This window comes from Boleophthalmus pectinirostris, unplaced genomic scaffold (genome assembly GCF_026225935.1).
Source record: "Boleophthalmus pectinirostris isolate CB_2022bp ecotype Guang Dong unplaced genomic scaffold, ASM2622593v1 HiC_scaffold_5, whole genome shotgun sequence".
Classification (NCBI taxonomy): domain Eukaryota; kingdom Metazoa; phylum Chordata; class Actinopteri; order Gobiiformes; family Gobiidae; genus Boleophthalmus; species Boleophthalmus pectinirostris.
The window spans coordinates 32,344,342-32,361,503 of record NW_026571404.1 but is presented as its reverse complement, the minus strand read 5'-3'; the positions used below and the strand labels follow the sequence as shown (position 1 = coordinate 32,361,503).

At 37.0% G+C, this 17,162-nt stretch overlaps 1 protein-coding gene across 1 annotated transcript; it reads right to left on the bottom strand.

The window, feature by feature from the left end:
* Nucleotides 1-1,148: 1,148 nt before the first annotated feature.
* rgra (retinal G protein coupled receptor a) lies at nucleotides 1,149-16,266 on the bottom strand. Its single transcript, XM_020923717.2, has 7 exons — nucleotides 16,039-16,266; nucleotides 15,666-15,822; nucleotides 13,554-13,675; nucleotides 11,012-11,165; nucleotides 10,143-10,260; nucleotides 1,413-1,526; nucleotides 1,149-1,316 (listed from the first exon to the last, which is right to left on the bottom strand). Exons 1-7 carry the CDS (start codon nucleotides 16,115-16,117, stop codon nucleotides 1,173-1,175), a joined length of 888 nt encoding a protein of 295 aa, XP_020779376.1. The 5' UTR covers nucleotides 16,118-16,266; the 3' UTR covers nucleotides 1,149-1,172.
* Between the last annotated feature and the right edge of the window lie 896 nt (nucleotides 16,267-17,162).

Below are 17,162 nucleotides of genomic sequence, written 5' to 3'. Positions count from 1 at the left end.
TGGTGGGTGAAGACTTAACTGACTATGCCATCAAATTGTACACAGCACATTTTTTCTTTCTTTTCACTCTGAATGTTTAAGTCACAGCTTCCTACTATCAAATTGTCATAGGTTGGATACCTAGTCTGCCCAAATTAGCATGCATTAATTATTAACATTATTAAATAGACTGAAAATGCATTTGATAATAGGACTTTTATATTTATATCGCATTGAAATAGAGCAAAGGATCATGGGTCATGTAGTTCTCTCAGGTTTTTACCATTCTACTGCTCACCATTTCATAATGTGGTATCAAAATATGTATCCATACATTATCTTCTGAACACCAAAATCATATGATGTCTGGCTCATGTTTACATTTCCAGATTTTCTAAAATTATTAGTTATTTACTGTGAGGAATGTTGGAAATCTGCATTTTGTTATTAAAGGTGTTAAAGCCTACAACACAAATTGACTGTTGTGAGTGTTAAGCCGTGTTAGAATGTTGTTACCTCATCAAAAACAAACCTGGAGTTGTGTTTTGTTTCATTCACACATGTTTGACTACTCCTGGATTATTAGTCTGTCTATATCTCCAAAATTCTAAATAGTCTGTTCCACCTTGTGATGTCATGAAGTGGTAGTTTTTAAGAGAACAGAACCTTTTACCTTTTGTTTAGTACAGATTGGCAATTCCAGGTCTGAAATAATCCAAATGGTTCTCGTAAAGGTGTGTGAAGATTAAAAACACACTTCCTGTATTACCACATGACATCACAAGGTGGAACAGTGTTTTCAGTTTGCGAGAAGATATAAATATGAAGGGTTTGTGTATTAAACATGCGTGAATGAAACAAAACATAACTCCAAGTCTGTTTGTGATGAGGAAACAACATTATAACAGATCAGAAAATAATGTAATATGGGCCCTTTAATCTGTTTGGCTTTACTTGAATACTTTAATTATTCAGAATTTTAATAACAACTAATTTTGTGCTAAATCTTTTTACCACATTGTGCATTGCTTATCATTCATTGTGTAAAATACCGCATTTCTCATTTTCGCTAACATTTCAAACCGTAGAAACCAATGACTTTTTACTACACATGCACAACAAAATACATCTACAGAAGGTACCTTGGAGAAACCAGGACAATGAGCAGATTTTTAACTTATGACATGCTTAGTTTATTTGGACTTGTTCTCAATTTGAGGCACTTCAATCTTCTCTCCGGTGAGAAAATGCCAGATGCCCCCTCTGTAGTTCTCGTTGCCCAAAGCGTACAGGAAAGCGTTGATGGTGGGAGAGGTCTTGGCCAGGATAGGAGCCATCTGAGGTAGAAGAAGAAAATAGCGGTTAGAAATTGGAAGAGACCATTTTGAAGATGGAAAAGGGGTGGTGGTGATGGTGGTGGAGGTGGGGCGTACCATTCTTAGCTTGGGGGAGACCAGAGTGGCGTTCTCGATAGCAGCGTAGAAGGCCAGGATGCCGTAGGGACCCCAGCAGATAAGCAGAGTCTTGAGGGGAGTGTTAGGGTTGAACTGTAAGAAAAGAAATGAAGTTACATTGATGAATTAGCATGTGCATGGAAGAGAATTTGTTCCATTAGATTTTTTATTTTAAATAGCGCTGAATTTCTCACTTGAATTTGAAATGTAACCTTTTAAATATTCAGCACATATTTTTTCAATCCCTCAAATTCAACAGTCAAAATTCAGGGTGTAAAATTTGCAGTGAAAAATTTCAGAGGAAAATTTCCAAGATGCCAAGGCAAAAGCAATCGATCCTGTGTGAGTGAGGAGGATAGAGGCTGTTTCCTATTGGCTGTTCTTATCTGTGGGTGGGGCTTACACTTAAAAATAAAAGAGATGAAGTTTTGATGAGGCTTTGACCAATCAGATCGGTTCACTACACCATTTCCTGTTTGTGACTAAATTAGATCGAATCACTTTGGATCGATTGCTTTTGCCTGGGCATCTTGGATCATTCCTGCGAATTTGTTTCACTGCAAATTTTACACTCTGAATTTTGACTGTTGAATTTGAGAGCTTGAATATATTTGTGCTGAATATTTAAAAGGTGCTTTTTTATACTGAATTTTAAACACTTTGAAAATGTACACTGAACATTTCTGGAACAAAAATTCATAATTCAAACATTTTTATTTTTTTTCATAGTTAAAAAATTCAAAGTCAGAAATTCAATGGCAAAATTCAAAATCTGATTAAACAAATTATCTTCCATATCTGTATCCATATTTTGCTATTGTGTGTGTATGTAATTAAATATGTATGTATGTATTTTATTTATTTTATAATTTTTTTTTTTATTTGTGCAAAGTTTGTCCTGTCCAAGTACGTGTATATTGTATAAGTCTGCTGTGTACTGCCTGCATCTGCTAGTAATTGTAAATAAAGTTCAGTTATAATGTATGTTTTATGTTATACTGCTCCCTCTTTTCTGCATCACTCGAGGAAAAACTAAAACACAACTCTGAGAATCAGGAAATGTACGGTTTGCATGTTAGTTGTTCAGGTTCAGGTTTCAATGTTACTTTTTACACCTGGTGATGTTAGAATAACTGTGATGCTCAAACTCAGCTCTAAAAGTTGGGAAAAGTGCTTCTAAATTCATCACGTGAATAATTAAAATGCTCGAAATGCATGAGGTAAATGGAGCACTGCAAACTGTTTAAAATGAACTAGTTCTGTTTTACCTTTTTAAAACTGTTTTTAAGACGATCAGGTACAGGTCAGTTTCCCCAGTTGTACTTCCCCACTTCGCCATGAAATATCCAAAAGTTTATCCTCAAATATGACCATTTCTGGAAGTGACTAAACCCATTTGTTAACTTGTGGTATTACAACAAATATCTGCATTGTAAAGTGCCAATATTTTGATATTTTGCTGGTCTATGTTCCTCATCAGAAACATATCTGGAGTTGTGTTTTGTTTCATTCACACATGTTTAACACACAAACCCTGCATATTTAGGCTGAGTTCTTCAAACAGAAAAATCTTGTGATGTCATGTGGTAATACAAGAAGTGCTGCACTATGTTTTTAACCTCCACACACCTTCACTAGAATCATTTAGATCATTTCAACCCTGGAGTTGCCAATCTCTACTGAACAAAAGGTAAAAAAAACTGTTGCTAACTTGAAAACTACCGCTTCATGACATCACAAGTTGGAACAGCACATTATGAGTTTGGAAGACTTAGACCAGGGGTGTCAAACTCAAATTCACCGAGGGCCAAAATTCAAAACTGGGACTGTCGTGCGCCAAACTAACAATTTATTGAAAAATTTCAACAACATCTGCATGTTTTCTCTTCTTTCGAGACATGTAATGTTAAACCTTTTCTTATTAAAATAAATGTTCAATAATAGTTTTGCTTAAACATTGAATCTAGAACAAACAGGATATAAAGTAATAATAACACAATTTTAAATGAATAATTTCTCTATGGCCTATCTGTAGTCAGCCAGCTCTAATACATATTTGATCGCGGGCCAAATGTCTGACCTAGACAGACTAAATGCAGGATGACTCAAACATGTGTGAATGAAACAAAATTGAAACTGGTATGTTTTTGAGGAGATATCAACATTCTAACATGACTTAAAGCTCACAAGAGTCAATTTAGCATATTATAGGACCTTTAACAATATTAATTTCAGTTTCCCGACCTGTATTACATATGACTGACTAAACGATTGTTGTGATCTGAAAACCCAGTAATATAGAAATACTGACCCTGCTCTGAAACAGTTAACACAATTTAATTTCAAAGACAAATTCCCCTTGCTACAGCTGTCTATTTTAGTCCACATTTACCACTCATGCTCGTTAGCGGTGTATCTGTGTATCATGAGAATTAAAGTAATCGCTTTTAGTTGATTGGGGGTTGCCATAGTGCACCAGTCTCGTCGTGATAATACTGGATTAAAGGGTCTTTCTTGTTTAAATGTTATGTCTGGACTAAAGGCAATGTGGGTGAAGTGCTTTACTTAGAGATATTGGTGAACTGGTGATCCTTTGTTTTTGTGGGTGAACGCTTAACACACTATTCCACAATCACGTTTCAACACAGAGATGGTATTGTTTGGCCTGGAATGTTCCACAGAATGGTATAAATACTTAACAATCTCCATGGAGACAAGATTAAGACAGATTGGAACTAAACTGGGGCTATAACAGGACCAAACCAAGCCTACATCAGGACTAAACCAGGATCATACATTTTTTTTTTCTGCTACTACTGTTACTAATACTTCTTGGCACCTACTACTATTACTACTACTACTACTTTGTACAAAACACCACAAGACTTAACTCCCTGTGCCACTAAATTCTTATTCTACACTTCTTATTCATGCATGTTTTTCTTTCTTTTCACTCTGAATGTTTGAATCATACCTTTCTACTTTTCCTTTTTAAGTAGTCTATGTATTAAAAGACAAAACAAATTATATATTTATGCATTATTTATTTACACATAGTTATCTTCTAAACCTCTAAAATGAAATCTTGTGTCGCTCCTGTTTACTTTTACAAAATGTTCAAAATGATTACAGTTATTTACTGTGAGGAATGTTAGAAATCAGTTCATTTTGTAATTAAATGTTTTACATTATGCAAAATTAACTCTTGAGCTTTAAAGATGCACTGTGAAACCTGCTTGTCTCCATGGAGATGCTACTGTTTTGCCTTGATTATTTCACAGTATGAAAATAAACTTGGTTAATACCAGTAGTGGAGTTAGCAATTTGGGGGCTCTAGGGGAACATAAGTTTGGGGCCCTTACTATAACGCACAGTTTTTCTGTTTTGTTTTGATTTTTTAGTATATTTAATGTCTGTTTTTCCCCATTGTTTTTGAAACATGCACATCTCTGTTTGAATTATAGTGGATTGGATAACCAGATAACCAGATAACCAGAGCTGAAAGTATTTGTATTTTTTTTGCTAGAACAATTACTTTTTTTAGTTTACATCCATTACATATTATTATTATTTGTCTTATGATTATTGTTTAAAAGTAAAACACTCTCATTTAATGTCATATTGAGAGAAAATCAAATTGCTCTGACGCCTCCGCCATTAGTGGCACTGAGGGCAAATGGTTGGGGGCCCCTCCAGGTTTGGGGGCAATAAGCAGCCATCTGCTTTTGCCTAATGGTAGCACCGCCTCTGGTTATCACAATGGAGGAAGTTAATGTCAGATCTATGGAGAAACACATAGTAAGAATTCATGTGTTTCAAGGTATTCTTGAGCTATTAAACATATGTAACTAAATAAATGCAAGGATGATGTGTTTAATGCCCTCCTGTGGCACATTCCATGCAAAGAAATAACATCTCCAAGTAGACGAGCATGTAGTGGACCCTCCACCTTAGAAGTTACAAAATGCACCTTTAAGCCATGGTATAATGTTGTTACCTCCTTATAAACATCCCCGGAGTTGCACTGTGTTTCACTCATACATGTTCGAGTACTTTAAGACCAGTTTGAGACAGAACACCACGAGTCTGAAATAAGTCATACGCTGGGGATCAAGTCTGAGAAGCATGTTCCAGGTTTAAGATTCTACACCCAGTCCTGAGAAGGTTACATATAATCCAACAGTCAAAAAGACCATTGTCCAAAAGGTCCACTAAAGAATTTATCAAACATTTTTCTTCTTTCTTATAAGTAGCTTTGAGAAATCCTCTTACTCTTTACTTATTGATAAGATATAGTTTTTAATCAACCTACTTTTAAAGCCAGCTACACTACTCAAATGCAATGTTGACCCTGTTTAAGTATATAATGTCACATTTTTTAATTGAATAATTTTATGTTCATCCAAAGTAAATAATGTAGATACAGTTATAAAATGTTCTTTACCAGATTTTCACCCATGTATCTGAGCAAAAGTTGACTTGCCCCATTACAGATATATTGTATAACAGCTTTTAAAATATCTGCTGCATGATCAGGAAGTGCACATTCACATGCTAGTTGCTGTTAACTTTACTGTAAGGGCAAAACTCTACACTGATCTCTGGATGCCCTGAATGTATAAAGAAAATGAGGAATAACTTTGGACCACTGCAAACAGTTTGAAATGAACTACTTCTGTTTTTTTCTCCACATTTTTTAGACAGTAAAAATTTGCTACAACATCGTAATTTAAACAAAAATATTTGAATTAAAAATATATATTCTATACTCATGCATTATATATTTTTATTTGGGTTAACCTTTTTTGAATGTATGTTTTTAAAAAGCATCAAAAATCTGTAACTTCAACTTATAACTTCTATTTATATCTACTTTTTCTGTTTAAATTCTTCCTTTGCCTTGTGCATTTCAAATGATCTCTCTTTACATCGACTGGACACTTCTGGAAAAATCTGTTCTACTTAAGATAAAAACCACACTGTCTGGAAACATTTAAATTCAACTTAATAAAAGTGTGTAGATCTGAAATGGTTCACTCAACTCATGTTATATGGTTTGAAATAAATTTAAAATACAGCTTTTAAAGTGACTCGTAACAGTCAGAACATCATTTGTTTCAATGGACTGTTCAGATAAAGCAGGTTTAAATGTGTAGTACAAATGAAATGGGCAGCCTGCCTGGAGTCATGTGACCAGAGCATTCCAATGACAGAACGGCTCACAGCACCCAAAGGAATTTCCCCCTAAAACCATAACTATCTGTCATATGAGTTTTCATGAATTCTTTCTTCAAAGTCAATATTTTACAGTAATTTAATTTGACCCCAACCTCAGCAGCACAAGTCAAGATGGTTTATATATTATTAAGTGACTGTAGCTGCTTATCCTCCCATGTTACTCCCTTAGAAAATAGCTCTTCATCATATGCTACGATATTATTTCTCCATTATAGTTAAAAACCCAAGAACCTAAAATTCTGGACTTTTTTTTTTATTTGCAGAAACAATATGCCTTGAATGGACCCATTTTTAACCAGTTGGGGTTGATGGGGGTGACCAGAGTTTCCATGCCAGACATGGGGAGAACATGCAAACACTTCATTGAAAGGCCTTACACAATCAGGTAATTGAACCTTCTTGTAATAAGGTAATCATAATTTATATCCAACTTTCTAAAATAACATTAGCAATCACCCAGTGGCTATGTTTACATCAACACCAAATTCTGATTATTAATAGATTAATGGATGTTCTTGTATTTGCAGAGGTCGCTGGTGCTAGGCTAGTGCATGTCAATGGCCATAGTTAGCCTGCCACTAAAAACAGTCTTATCCACTCCACAAAACACCCGAAACAAATCTATTATTACACCAGACTGTCGATGTGAATGTCTGTGTTGATAGAATAATTTTAGAAGTAAAACAAACCTTGCATTTGAAGGATTTATGTCTGAGCAGCAGCAGCGAGTTGTACTTCCTGATAGTAAACCTGGCAGCAGTGGGCTGATATCATCTAGCACCTATTTTAACAGCAAAGTAAAATTCCGCTGCTGCTGAGAAAATAGTCCCTCAACATGCGACAATTCATGTGGTGTTTTGTGGAGTGGGTAAGACAGTTTTTAGTGGCAGGCTAACTATGGCCATTGACATGCACTAGCCTAGCACCAGTGACCTCTGCAAATACAAGGACTAGATGGAATATTTAAAAAAGTGTCTTCACGCGTCTCCAACACTCTGGCTCTCTAGGAAATGAGGTCCTATGTCCAAAATTCTGGACTGTCCCTTTAAGGTTTCGTAAATAACATGCAAACTACAAAATGTGTTAAGAGGGACCCTGGTCAGAAATAAATGGGATGATTTTGCAGTGTTATTATTTGTGTTGCTATTTTTATTGCTACTTATTTTGAAGTTACCATTTTTTATATTTTTTACTCTGTTATTGTAATATAATGTAAAGTGGGAGCTACTGTGTCCGAGTAATTTCCCTTGTGGGTCAATAAAGTTTGTTTAAGTCTTTTAAGTCCAAAAATCTAATAATAATCAGAATGTAACTGGAGTCAATGTTTATTTTAGTTCAATTTGCGCTACATGCCAATGGTTACAGCACATGAACTCCTAGCATAGCCATTCCAATAATTTTGTTTATTTCAGTGAAGACATTTAGTGAAATTCAATTCAAATTCAAAAAAGTTTACTGTCAATTCTTCATACGAAACATATGAAGAATCGAAATGTCTCTCAAGCGTATAAATTAATAATAAATGGAAAAGTCTGAATGTTTTTTGGAGAGACAAGGAAATGAAAAAAGAACCATACGCAAGCAACTGCAAGATCAGACAATTTTATCCAATCAGAGGTGTTGCTGGATGAGAGCCATGTGGAGACAACTTCCTGTGAGTATCCCAGACAGTTATTTTTCGGTCCTGTTTCAGCATCAGAGTGCAAGGAGGGACAGAGTGGGCGGGGCTAATCGTTCATTCTAAAACATGTCCTCACTCAGGGTTCAAAAAAATTATAATAGCGGAACTTTCAAAGCTCGCCTCAGTAACATGCCCCTTTGAATTACTTCTTCAGCGAGGTTATCCAAATGTCCCGACGTACAAACAAACCACTTTCCAAAAATGTGCTTGTGATATTAAGAAATATTAAAAGCCATTCTGTTATGTAATTGGGTTGTTTTGGTACTACTAGCTAGCTTGGCGTCAGATGAAAAAACTAGCTAACTGTGAGTAATAGCGTTTACATAACTGGCTGTGTGCCGGGGGGATTTTAGCGTCTTCTCTACTATAACAGACCATCCAAGAGACAACAACACTGGCTCATAGTTTGCCAAAGGGGTCCGATGGGGTGGCCCTGACCTATATCGGGAGCGTGCGTGCGTGCCGGGCCTTCACTGTGTTGTGTGGCTCTGAATAGGCCCACGTGGGGTCGGGGAGCTTTAAGGAGAATGGAAAAAAGATGTCCAACCATTCCCGGAGGGTCACGTAGACTTCAAAGCATGAGAAGTATTTGCCGTTCTCAGTGCTTCTTTTTACAGATTACGTAAGTGTCTAGGGGGATGCGATTAGCTTAAGGTTTGGGGTTAAGAAAGAAGCTACTGCTATTACTACTATTAGTCTACTACAATGATATCATGCTACTACAATGAACTCTACTACTACTATTACTACTACTAGTCTACTACAATGATATCATGCTACTACCATGAACTCTACTACTACTAATATTACTACTATTACTACTACTAGTCTACTACAATGATGTCATGCTACTACGATGAACTCTACTACTACTAATATTAGTACTATTACTACTACTACTAGTCTACTACAATGATATCATGCTACTACGATGAACTCTACTACTACTACTAATATTACTACTATTACTACTACTACTACTACTACTAGCCTACTACAGTGATATAGTGCTACTACAATGAACACTACTACTACCTACTATTATTACTACTACTAGCCTACTACAATGATACAGTGTTACTACAATGAACTCTACTACTACTACTACTACTACTACTACTACTACTACTAGCCTATTACAATGATAATACTACTACAATGAAATCTACTACCACTACTACTATTACTAGTACTTCTACTGTTACTACTTCTAGCCTACTACAATTACTACATTACTACAAATAATGCTGCAGCTGTTGGTACTTCTACCGTTTCCATCAGTACTGCAGTACAGCAGGTATTACAATTTCTATTGGAAAAGTACTATCATTACTCCTACTGTTGCTGCTACTGCTACTATCACAAATTGTGTATATATTAACAAAAGAGCAGATTATTTAAGAGAAATGTTAATGTTATGATAATTAGTTGCCCATGAAAAAGAATGTGATGCGGTGATGTAGTGGGTTAAGCATTTGCCAACACACTGCAGAGTAACTGGTTCAAACCTTACCAGAGCACCTCATGTTGTGTCCCTTGGCAAGACACCCACATTGCATACTAGCACAATTTACTGGTTGTGGCTGGTGGTTAAAACCCCAATTCCTACTCTGTTAAATATATTTTGCTTAATGGGGGCTGCCGATCAGATCATGCCTGTCTATTTTTGGCTCTACCACAAACTTGAAAAAGTAAAGTAAAGTTGCCTTGTGTCTTGATTATATCTTACTACAATCGCTTCTTTTCAGTCTCTTCATACACCACATGTATGTATAGTGACAATGACTTACCCTGGGGTTTCCGGTCTTCTTGAACTTCTGTGCGATGGACTGGTATGAGGACATCACCACAAACACCTGCACGACCATGTTGAAGATGGTCATGGGGATCAGGTAGGACACGTAGTTTCTGCAAACAGACAAGAATAAATGGAATCATCAATGAAACGTGACATAATAATGACATAGAAGATCTTGCAATAATGTGTAATTATAACTTCAGTTAGACTTGCAAAGTATTTTCTTTTCATAAGAGCAGCGTTGAGGTTTATGTGGAAAGTGAAGTGCCCAAATGAACCAAACCAAACATGGTGACACCGACAGCCATTCTTCAGCCTATTTTAGTGTCCATGGAAATAGAAAGTTTCTCTCTGTGGAGATGCAATACTGTGGAAGATTATAGCCAAAGTAACAACTTTTCTAGGGAAACAAGTGTGAATAGGCCATCCTAAGGCCAAGAAAGAGTCAGGTTTGTTGAGATGCAAGCCCACACACAATCAAACTGAAAAACAAACAAAAGTCTATTTTCTGACTAAAAACTTTTGTACAGTGGTTTTAAGAAAATTTTTGTAGAATTTTAAATAACAGGGTTAACAGGTTTTCATGCATAAATCATAAATGTGTAACATAAAAAAAAGAATACTATTGTTTTTTATAGTTCAAAAAATACCATTAAATATTGCGTCCTTAATACGCTTCTCCACAGACCTGGCCCAGTGGCAGGCACCTACATTTAAACTTTTACATAAGTTTTTATTGAAGCTTATTTAATGTCTGAAATGTTGAACAGTGCTGCTTCATCGAGACTCCATGAAGTATTGCATTTTCTGCACAGGAGATGTCATAAAGTTGTTTCTTGTAAACAGATTTCTTGCGCCCACCTGTCTCCCTTGCTGTAGTCCAGGGTGCAGCAGGTGCGGAGGGGCTCGTAGTCGTACTCTCCCCAGCCGATGAGGGGCATGGCGGACCAGAACGCGCTGAAGAGCCAGATGAAGATGGCCAGAGTGATGGCACTGCTCCACTGAAGCTTTGTCCCTGTGGCCAAAACACATTCACACGTTGTCAAGAACAGATAAAAATAAAATGTCTCCTAAATGTCATTGTGAACGGTTGGCGCTCCGGACATGAGCTGTCAAAGATGCATTGTCACGTACGAACAAATTGGGACTAGCAGAATCTTTAAAGGGCCCATGGATATTCCGCTATTTTCTGATCTGTGTTATAATGTTGTTTCCTCGTCACAAACATATCTGGAGTTGTGTTTTGTTTCATTCACACATGTTTAACACACAGATCCTGCATATTTAGGATGGGTTCTTCTCTTAAACAGAAAAACTCTGATCCACCTTGTGTTTTAAACTCCATACACCTTCACAAGAATCATTTGGATAATTTAAGACCTGGAATTCTGATTTCTCTACTTTAACAATCTTTAAAAGGTAAGTGTTAACTTGAAAACTACCACTAAATGACATCACAAGGTGGAACAGAGCTTTTGAGCTTTAGAGATATAAACAAACTAATTTACTCAAACATTGTGTGAATGAAACAAAACACATCTCTGGGTATGTTTTTGATGAGGAAACAGCATTATAGCACAGCTTAAAGCTCAGAACAATCAAAAATATTACTAGTCTGTATTTTGAGAATTTAAACTTGTGGAGATGAATGAATAATACCACAAAATACTACTACTACTGCTGGTTTTACTACTTCAATTACCACTGTATCATTGTAAATAGACTGTCCATTTTAAAAGCTGAGGGGAAGTGAAGTAATTCTGTACTTTCCCATTTTCACTGAATCTCCACTTTTAACAGACAGCCCATTTTTCATCCTCAGACACCTGTGCTATTTTTAACCCAGAGCTTTTCACCACTTTACAATCCCAGGGACCCCAGATTTGTCACAGTTAAGCTCTCCCGTTTTTCACTTATTCACGAGCCACCTGTTCTGCCCATTGTCGTAAACAAAGCTTAGTTAACTGACGACCCAAACCGGGGAAGGTGAGCTATTGTGTCTATGGAAATTAACAAAGTACAAAAGTAAAAGTACTGTACCTAAAGGGGCATTGTGTAACTTTCCTGGTGGAGGACACCCACATTTTTTGTCTTAAGGGAGATGTTAATGCTTTGCTTGGTATGTTCCACAGTATGGCATTAAAAGTCTATTCAGCCTTTGTTTCATTAAAGCAGATTTTATTGTTCTGAACATGCATTGTTGTGTGAGTGGGCCCGCCTCCCCACTGAATTGATCTGTACATTGGCCTGCTTGCTTCAGTAGATAAGTTTAATGCCATACTGTGAAACATTCCAAGCTAAACAAAGTACATCTATATGGAGACTAGCAACTGTAGTGCAGCCTCTCCATGAAAAGTTAATGCATCTTTAAGTGAATGTTTAGTCTGTACTTTACTTAAAGGAACCATATGTAAGATTTTTACTTTACATTCCATAAACATGTCCCCAGATACATGTTCGATTCAAATATTGCTTTCTCCCTGTAACAATTGTAATACTGATTTATTCTTAATTACAAACTTTTCTTAATTTCAACATTTTCTTCTGTTTTTGTTGTCTTTTATGTGAAGCACTTTGGCCAGCTGAAGTTGTTTTAAATGTGGGAAAAAATAATCTTGAATTGAACTGAAGTGAAAACACTGGACATAAATTGTTTGAATTGTGAGTTGTTAATGTTATAATTAGTTGTTTTTGTGTTTTGAGACAACTATCAAGAAAGCGGAAGGAGTCTGTAATTTAGGTTGCTATAGTTTCAGTGATGAACTCCAGTTGGTTTAAACCTAAAATGTTTCTCTCTGATCTGAATGGTCGCTACCTGAACCCCAACTTCTGCAGATAATCATGAATTGGTGCTAGTGCAGCCTCTGCAGCTCACTGAGGAAATTCTGGAGCTTCTGAGCTTCTATATGCAGCTTAGAGATGCATTGTGTAACTTTTCTGGTGGAGGTTTGATCAAATGTTTTTTTCCATGGAGATGTTCTTGCTTTCTCTGGAATGTTTCATAGTATTGCATTAAACTTTTCAAACCAGACCAAGTTACAGGTCAGATCTGTGGAGAGGCGACCCCGCTCACATTCAGAATGCCTGTTTTTCTAGGTATTTTTGAGCTATAAAACCAACTGTAAATGTAAAGGAGAGCTCTTTAATGTCATACTGTGGAACATTCTAAGCACAGTTATGACATCTCCATAGAAATAAGCAGGTGACAGAACCTCCACCAGAAAAGTTACACAATGCACCGTAAAGGCTGGCAACCCAGGTTCAGTTGTGACAACACGACTCTTGATCACTACATTTGATGCTTTAATAGTTCTCAAATAGTTCTTCTTCTGAAAGTGCATTTTAAAAGAGTACTTCATGTGAAACTTTTACTTGAGTGTTTCTGCTTGTCTTTTGTACTCACTTGTGCAGTACTGGTGGTAGCGGTCCCAGGCGATAGCAGCGATGAAGTGCAGACTGGCCAGAGCCGTCATGAAACCCTGGAAACCGTGCGTCTGGCAACCGTCAGAGCCATAGGGCCAGTATCTGTGAGGAGGAGGTATCACAACACACCAATGACGGTACAGAAAGTAACTCAATACAAATACTCACATTACTATAATGCTTTTTGAGTAGATTTTAACCATGTACTTTTACAATTCTAGCCATGGGAGTAGTGGGAGTTCTTGCATACTTTTTTACTATTACTTAAGTACAATTTTGGCAGCAGTAATTGTTATTGAGTATATGTCTAGTCTTGTACCTGTACTTTTACTTCAGTACAAATATACTCTTTCAACTACTGATGGTACAGGTATAGGAAATGAGAAGTAGAAGTACAAGCTATACTGACTGTTAAAGTAAATAAAGTTTTGGATAATAGACTAATCTAAAATTCTACTAAAACTGCATTCAAAACTAGTGCTTTGAGTTGTAGTAGTTTTCTTGTATACTTTTGACTTTTACTTACAGTTTAGTACAGTTTTGGCTTCAACTGTACTTTTGCTTAAGTGCACATTTTCTTTTTTAAATTCAGATTTTAGTTTACTTTGCAGACAGGAGGCAAAACAAAATAAGTACAAAATAACAAATGACAACAACAGACACACGTACACAAAAGTACACATTGTTAGTACTCTTCCAAACACTGAGGTATTGGAACTTCAAAAGCTAAAGTTAAGAAGCTGCATCGATTGTCTCACAGAGCTGTAATCTCATCTTTCTAACTACTTATCTCTACTGTCCAGTAATTACATTTAATAATTACATAATAATATTTGTCCAGTAAATGTACATCAACATTGTGCGTCTTACAACGTTGTTCTACCTTTACTGTCCAAATATTATTACGTAACAGAACCTTGACTCATTCACTCTCAGCTTTCATGCTTTCTTTCAGCAGTTCTAATGAAAGAGGACGCAACAACAATCTGTACTGCCAGACATTAGCGGAAATTGAACTCTCAACCTTTGCGTTGCCGTGGGAACGTCTAATTACATGTTGGCTTAGCTATTTGAAATTAAAATTAGTCAGTGTATTTGTAATGATCATGTTTATTGTTTGTGCTTAATTGCTTTTAAAACAGGTCAGTGGGTTCACGCCGCATTGTTGTTTACTTCTGACCGCAATGATCAAAACTGTAGATTAAAGACACTTGTAAACCAGATTATGTTATTATAGTAATAATAATAAATAAATAAATAAATAAATAAATAAATAAAATCATAGTCAATATAAGAGAAAAAGAGATGTGGTGATCTAATAGGCCTACATGAATAAATAAATAATTAAAGCAAAAACAAATAAAAATATAAACAATGAATAAAAAAAAAAACATAAAATAAAAGTAAAGATAAATAAAAATGCTAAAATAAAATAAAAATGTATATAAAAAGGTAAAAAATATATATATGTAAAAAATGAAAAAGAACTGCTTCATTTAAAAACATTAGGGGTTTAACGATATCCAAGTCTCACGATACGATATCGTCACGGTATAAACCTCAAGGTACGATATTTATTGCGATATTTTGTGGAGGCAAACAAAACTGTGAATATGCTGCTTTTTTTTTCTTAAAATGCCTTGACAAGACTTAATCCAGAGAACTAAGACTTAGAACTGTTATTTCTTCTTGTAGTCTGCACTGAAATGAAGCAAAGAATCATGGTCTATGTAGTTCCCTCTGTCTTTCTTTAGCATTTGCTGCATCATAACTCTTAATTTAAGCAAAGAGACTTGTAATTCGATATATTGTGATGGTCCATGATTTTATTGTGAGAACTCTGATGATATGATATCACGATATTTCTGTTATTGCTACATCCCTAGAAAGTAAACATTGCCAAATTCTCTCCTTGAATCCATGGACTATGCCCTTCATGCTCCGTCTTTCCCCAGAACAGAAGCACTATTGATTATTGCATGGGCAGCCGCTGACGCACCATTGATTATGAGGTGATTGCATCTGACTGGGCGCGCCTGGATGTCACCTTGCCAAAGCCATTACGAAAGTGCGCTACGGTTACATCACTGACCTTAGAAAGCTGGAGAAGGCGGCCACGGTGGCGTTCATGGAGATGCCGATGTCTGCCATGGCCAAGCTGAACACGAGGAAATTACTGGGCGTCCGCAGCTCCCGGATTTTGAAGAAAGACACGATCGTCACCGCGTTCAGGAAGAATCCCAAGAGCCCTGCGAAGAGAACAAGCGTGCGTAAAAGAAAATACGTGACAATGCGTGTAAGTGAAATGAACGACAACTTTTAGCGTGCGTGAAAGTGCTATGAAAATGAGTTTAAAAGCCGCAACTAAAATGTAAACAGAAGCACGAGCCAATAGCGCAGGAGCAGTGACGGGGTTTGCGCAGAAAGCCCGGAAACCCTCTTGGCTCGGTTCCAAGATCACTCACCCTCCACGAGCAGGCATGATCCCAGGGAGAACACATCAAATTCGGAGAAGCCTTCCGGGAGCGGGTATGACGAGACCATGATGAAGCCTGGCGTACCACCACAACAACAACAACAACTACTAGTGCTGGCTCTTTCACTTTTCAACTCGCTGTCTCCTCCTCTGCCCCTGCGCGCTGCTCGTAAAGATGTGCCTCGGTTCTGGCCGGAGGTTCGGAGGCTTTATATAGACGGATTTCACGTGAAAACCCCGGCACTTTATTATGTAAAGCCGCCACGCTCTCTCTTTCTGCGCGATTCGCCCCTTTATCCGCGCAGGAATGTCTTAATGAACGAACCCACACCAGCCGCGAGCCGTGGTTCTAATACGCATTTGACCACCGCAACACTAAAGCCCCTCAATTAGTTACACAACAAGCCTTTGTGTCCGGCTCCCCGCGCGGAGGATGCTGCTGCCTGTGTCCGTGGGTCTGTCTGCGCCTCTGCTGCTGCTGCTGCTGCTGCTGCTGATGTAGACGAGGAGACGACGTAGGATGCGCCACACGAGCCAGAGCGCACAACAGGTGTTCGCGACAAACGAGGAGGATCTTATTTGGAAACGAGCATGTGCACACTTTTCCTGAAATTGCTGTAGTAGCTTTCAGTATATGTAGGATAGTTTATTAAATCATATAAAATGTATTTACTACTCCAGGCAACAATCTTTTAAAGGTATCCTATTATACTACAAATACAAATAATACAAATTTAACTGTTTAAACCATGTTACAGTGTTGTTTCCTCTTCAAAAACATACCTGGAGTTTTGTTTTGTTTCATTCACACATGCTCTATTCCACCTTGTGATGTCATGAAGCGTTAGTTTTCAAGTTAACATCTACCTTTGACCTTTAGTTCAGTAGAAATCGGAAATTCCAGGGCTGAAAATTATCTAAATAATTCTAGCGAAGGTGTATGGACTTTAAAAACATGGTGGAGCACCTTCTGTAGCACGTGACTTTTCTAACACGGTTTAAAGCTCACAAGAGTCAATTTGTGTAATATAGGACCTTTAAAATGGTATTAAAACCTTCAAAGCTCTAAATATCCTTGATTCCCGTTATAATGCTGATCTTTTACTCTGCGTG

Bases quoted from the DNA above. Each gene is read 5' to 3' on its own strand.
- rgra (XM_020923717.2), bottom strand. From the start codon at position 16,117: ATGGTCTCGTCATACCCGCTCCCGGAAGGCTTCTCCGAATTTGATGTG. The intron at 1,527-10,142 runs GTAAGTCATTGT...CTTTTCTTACAG, and splicing joins AGAAGACCGGAAACCCCAGG to TTCAACCCTAACACTCCCCT. The intron at 1,317-1,412 runs GTACGCCCCACC...CTTCTACCTCAG, and splicing joins TCTCCCCCAAGCTAAGAATG to ATGGCTCCTATCCTGGCCAA.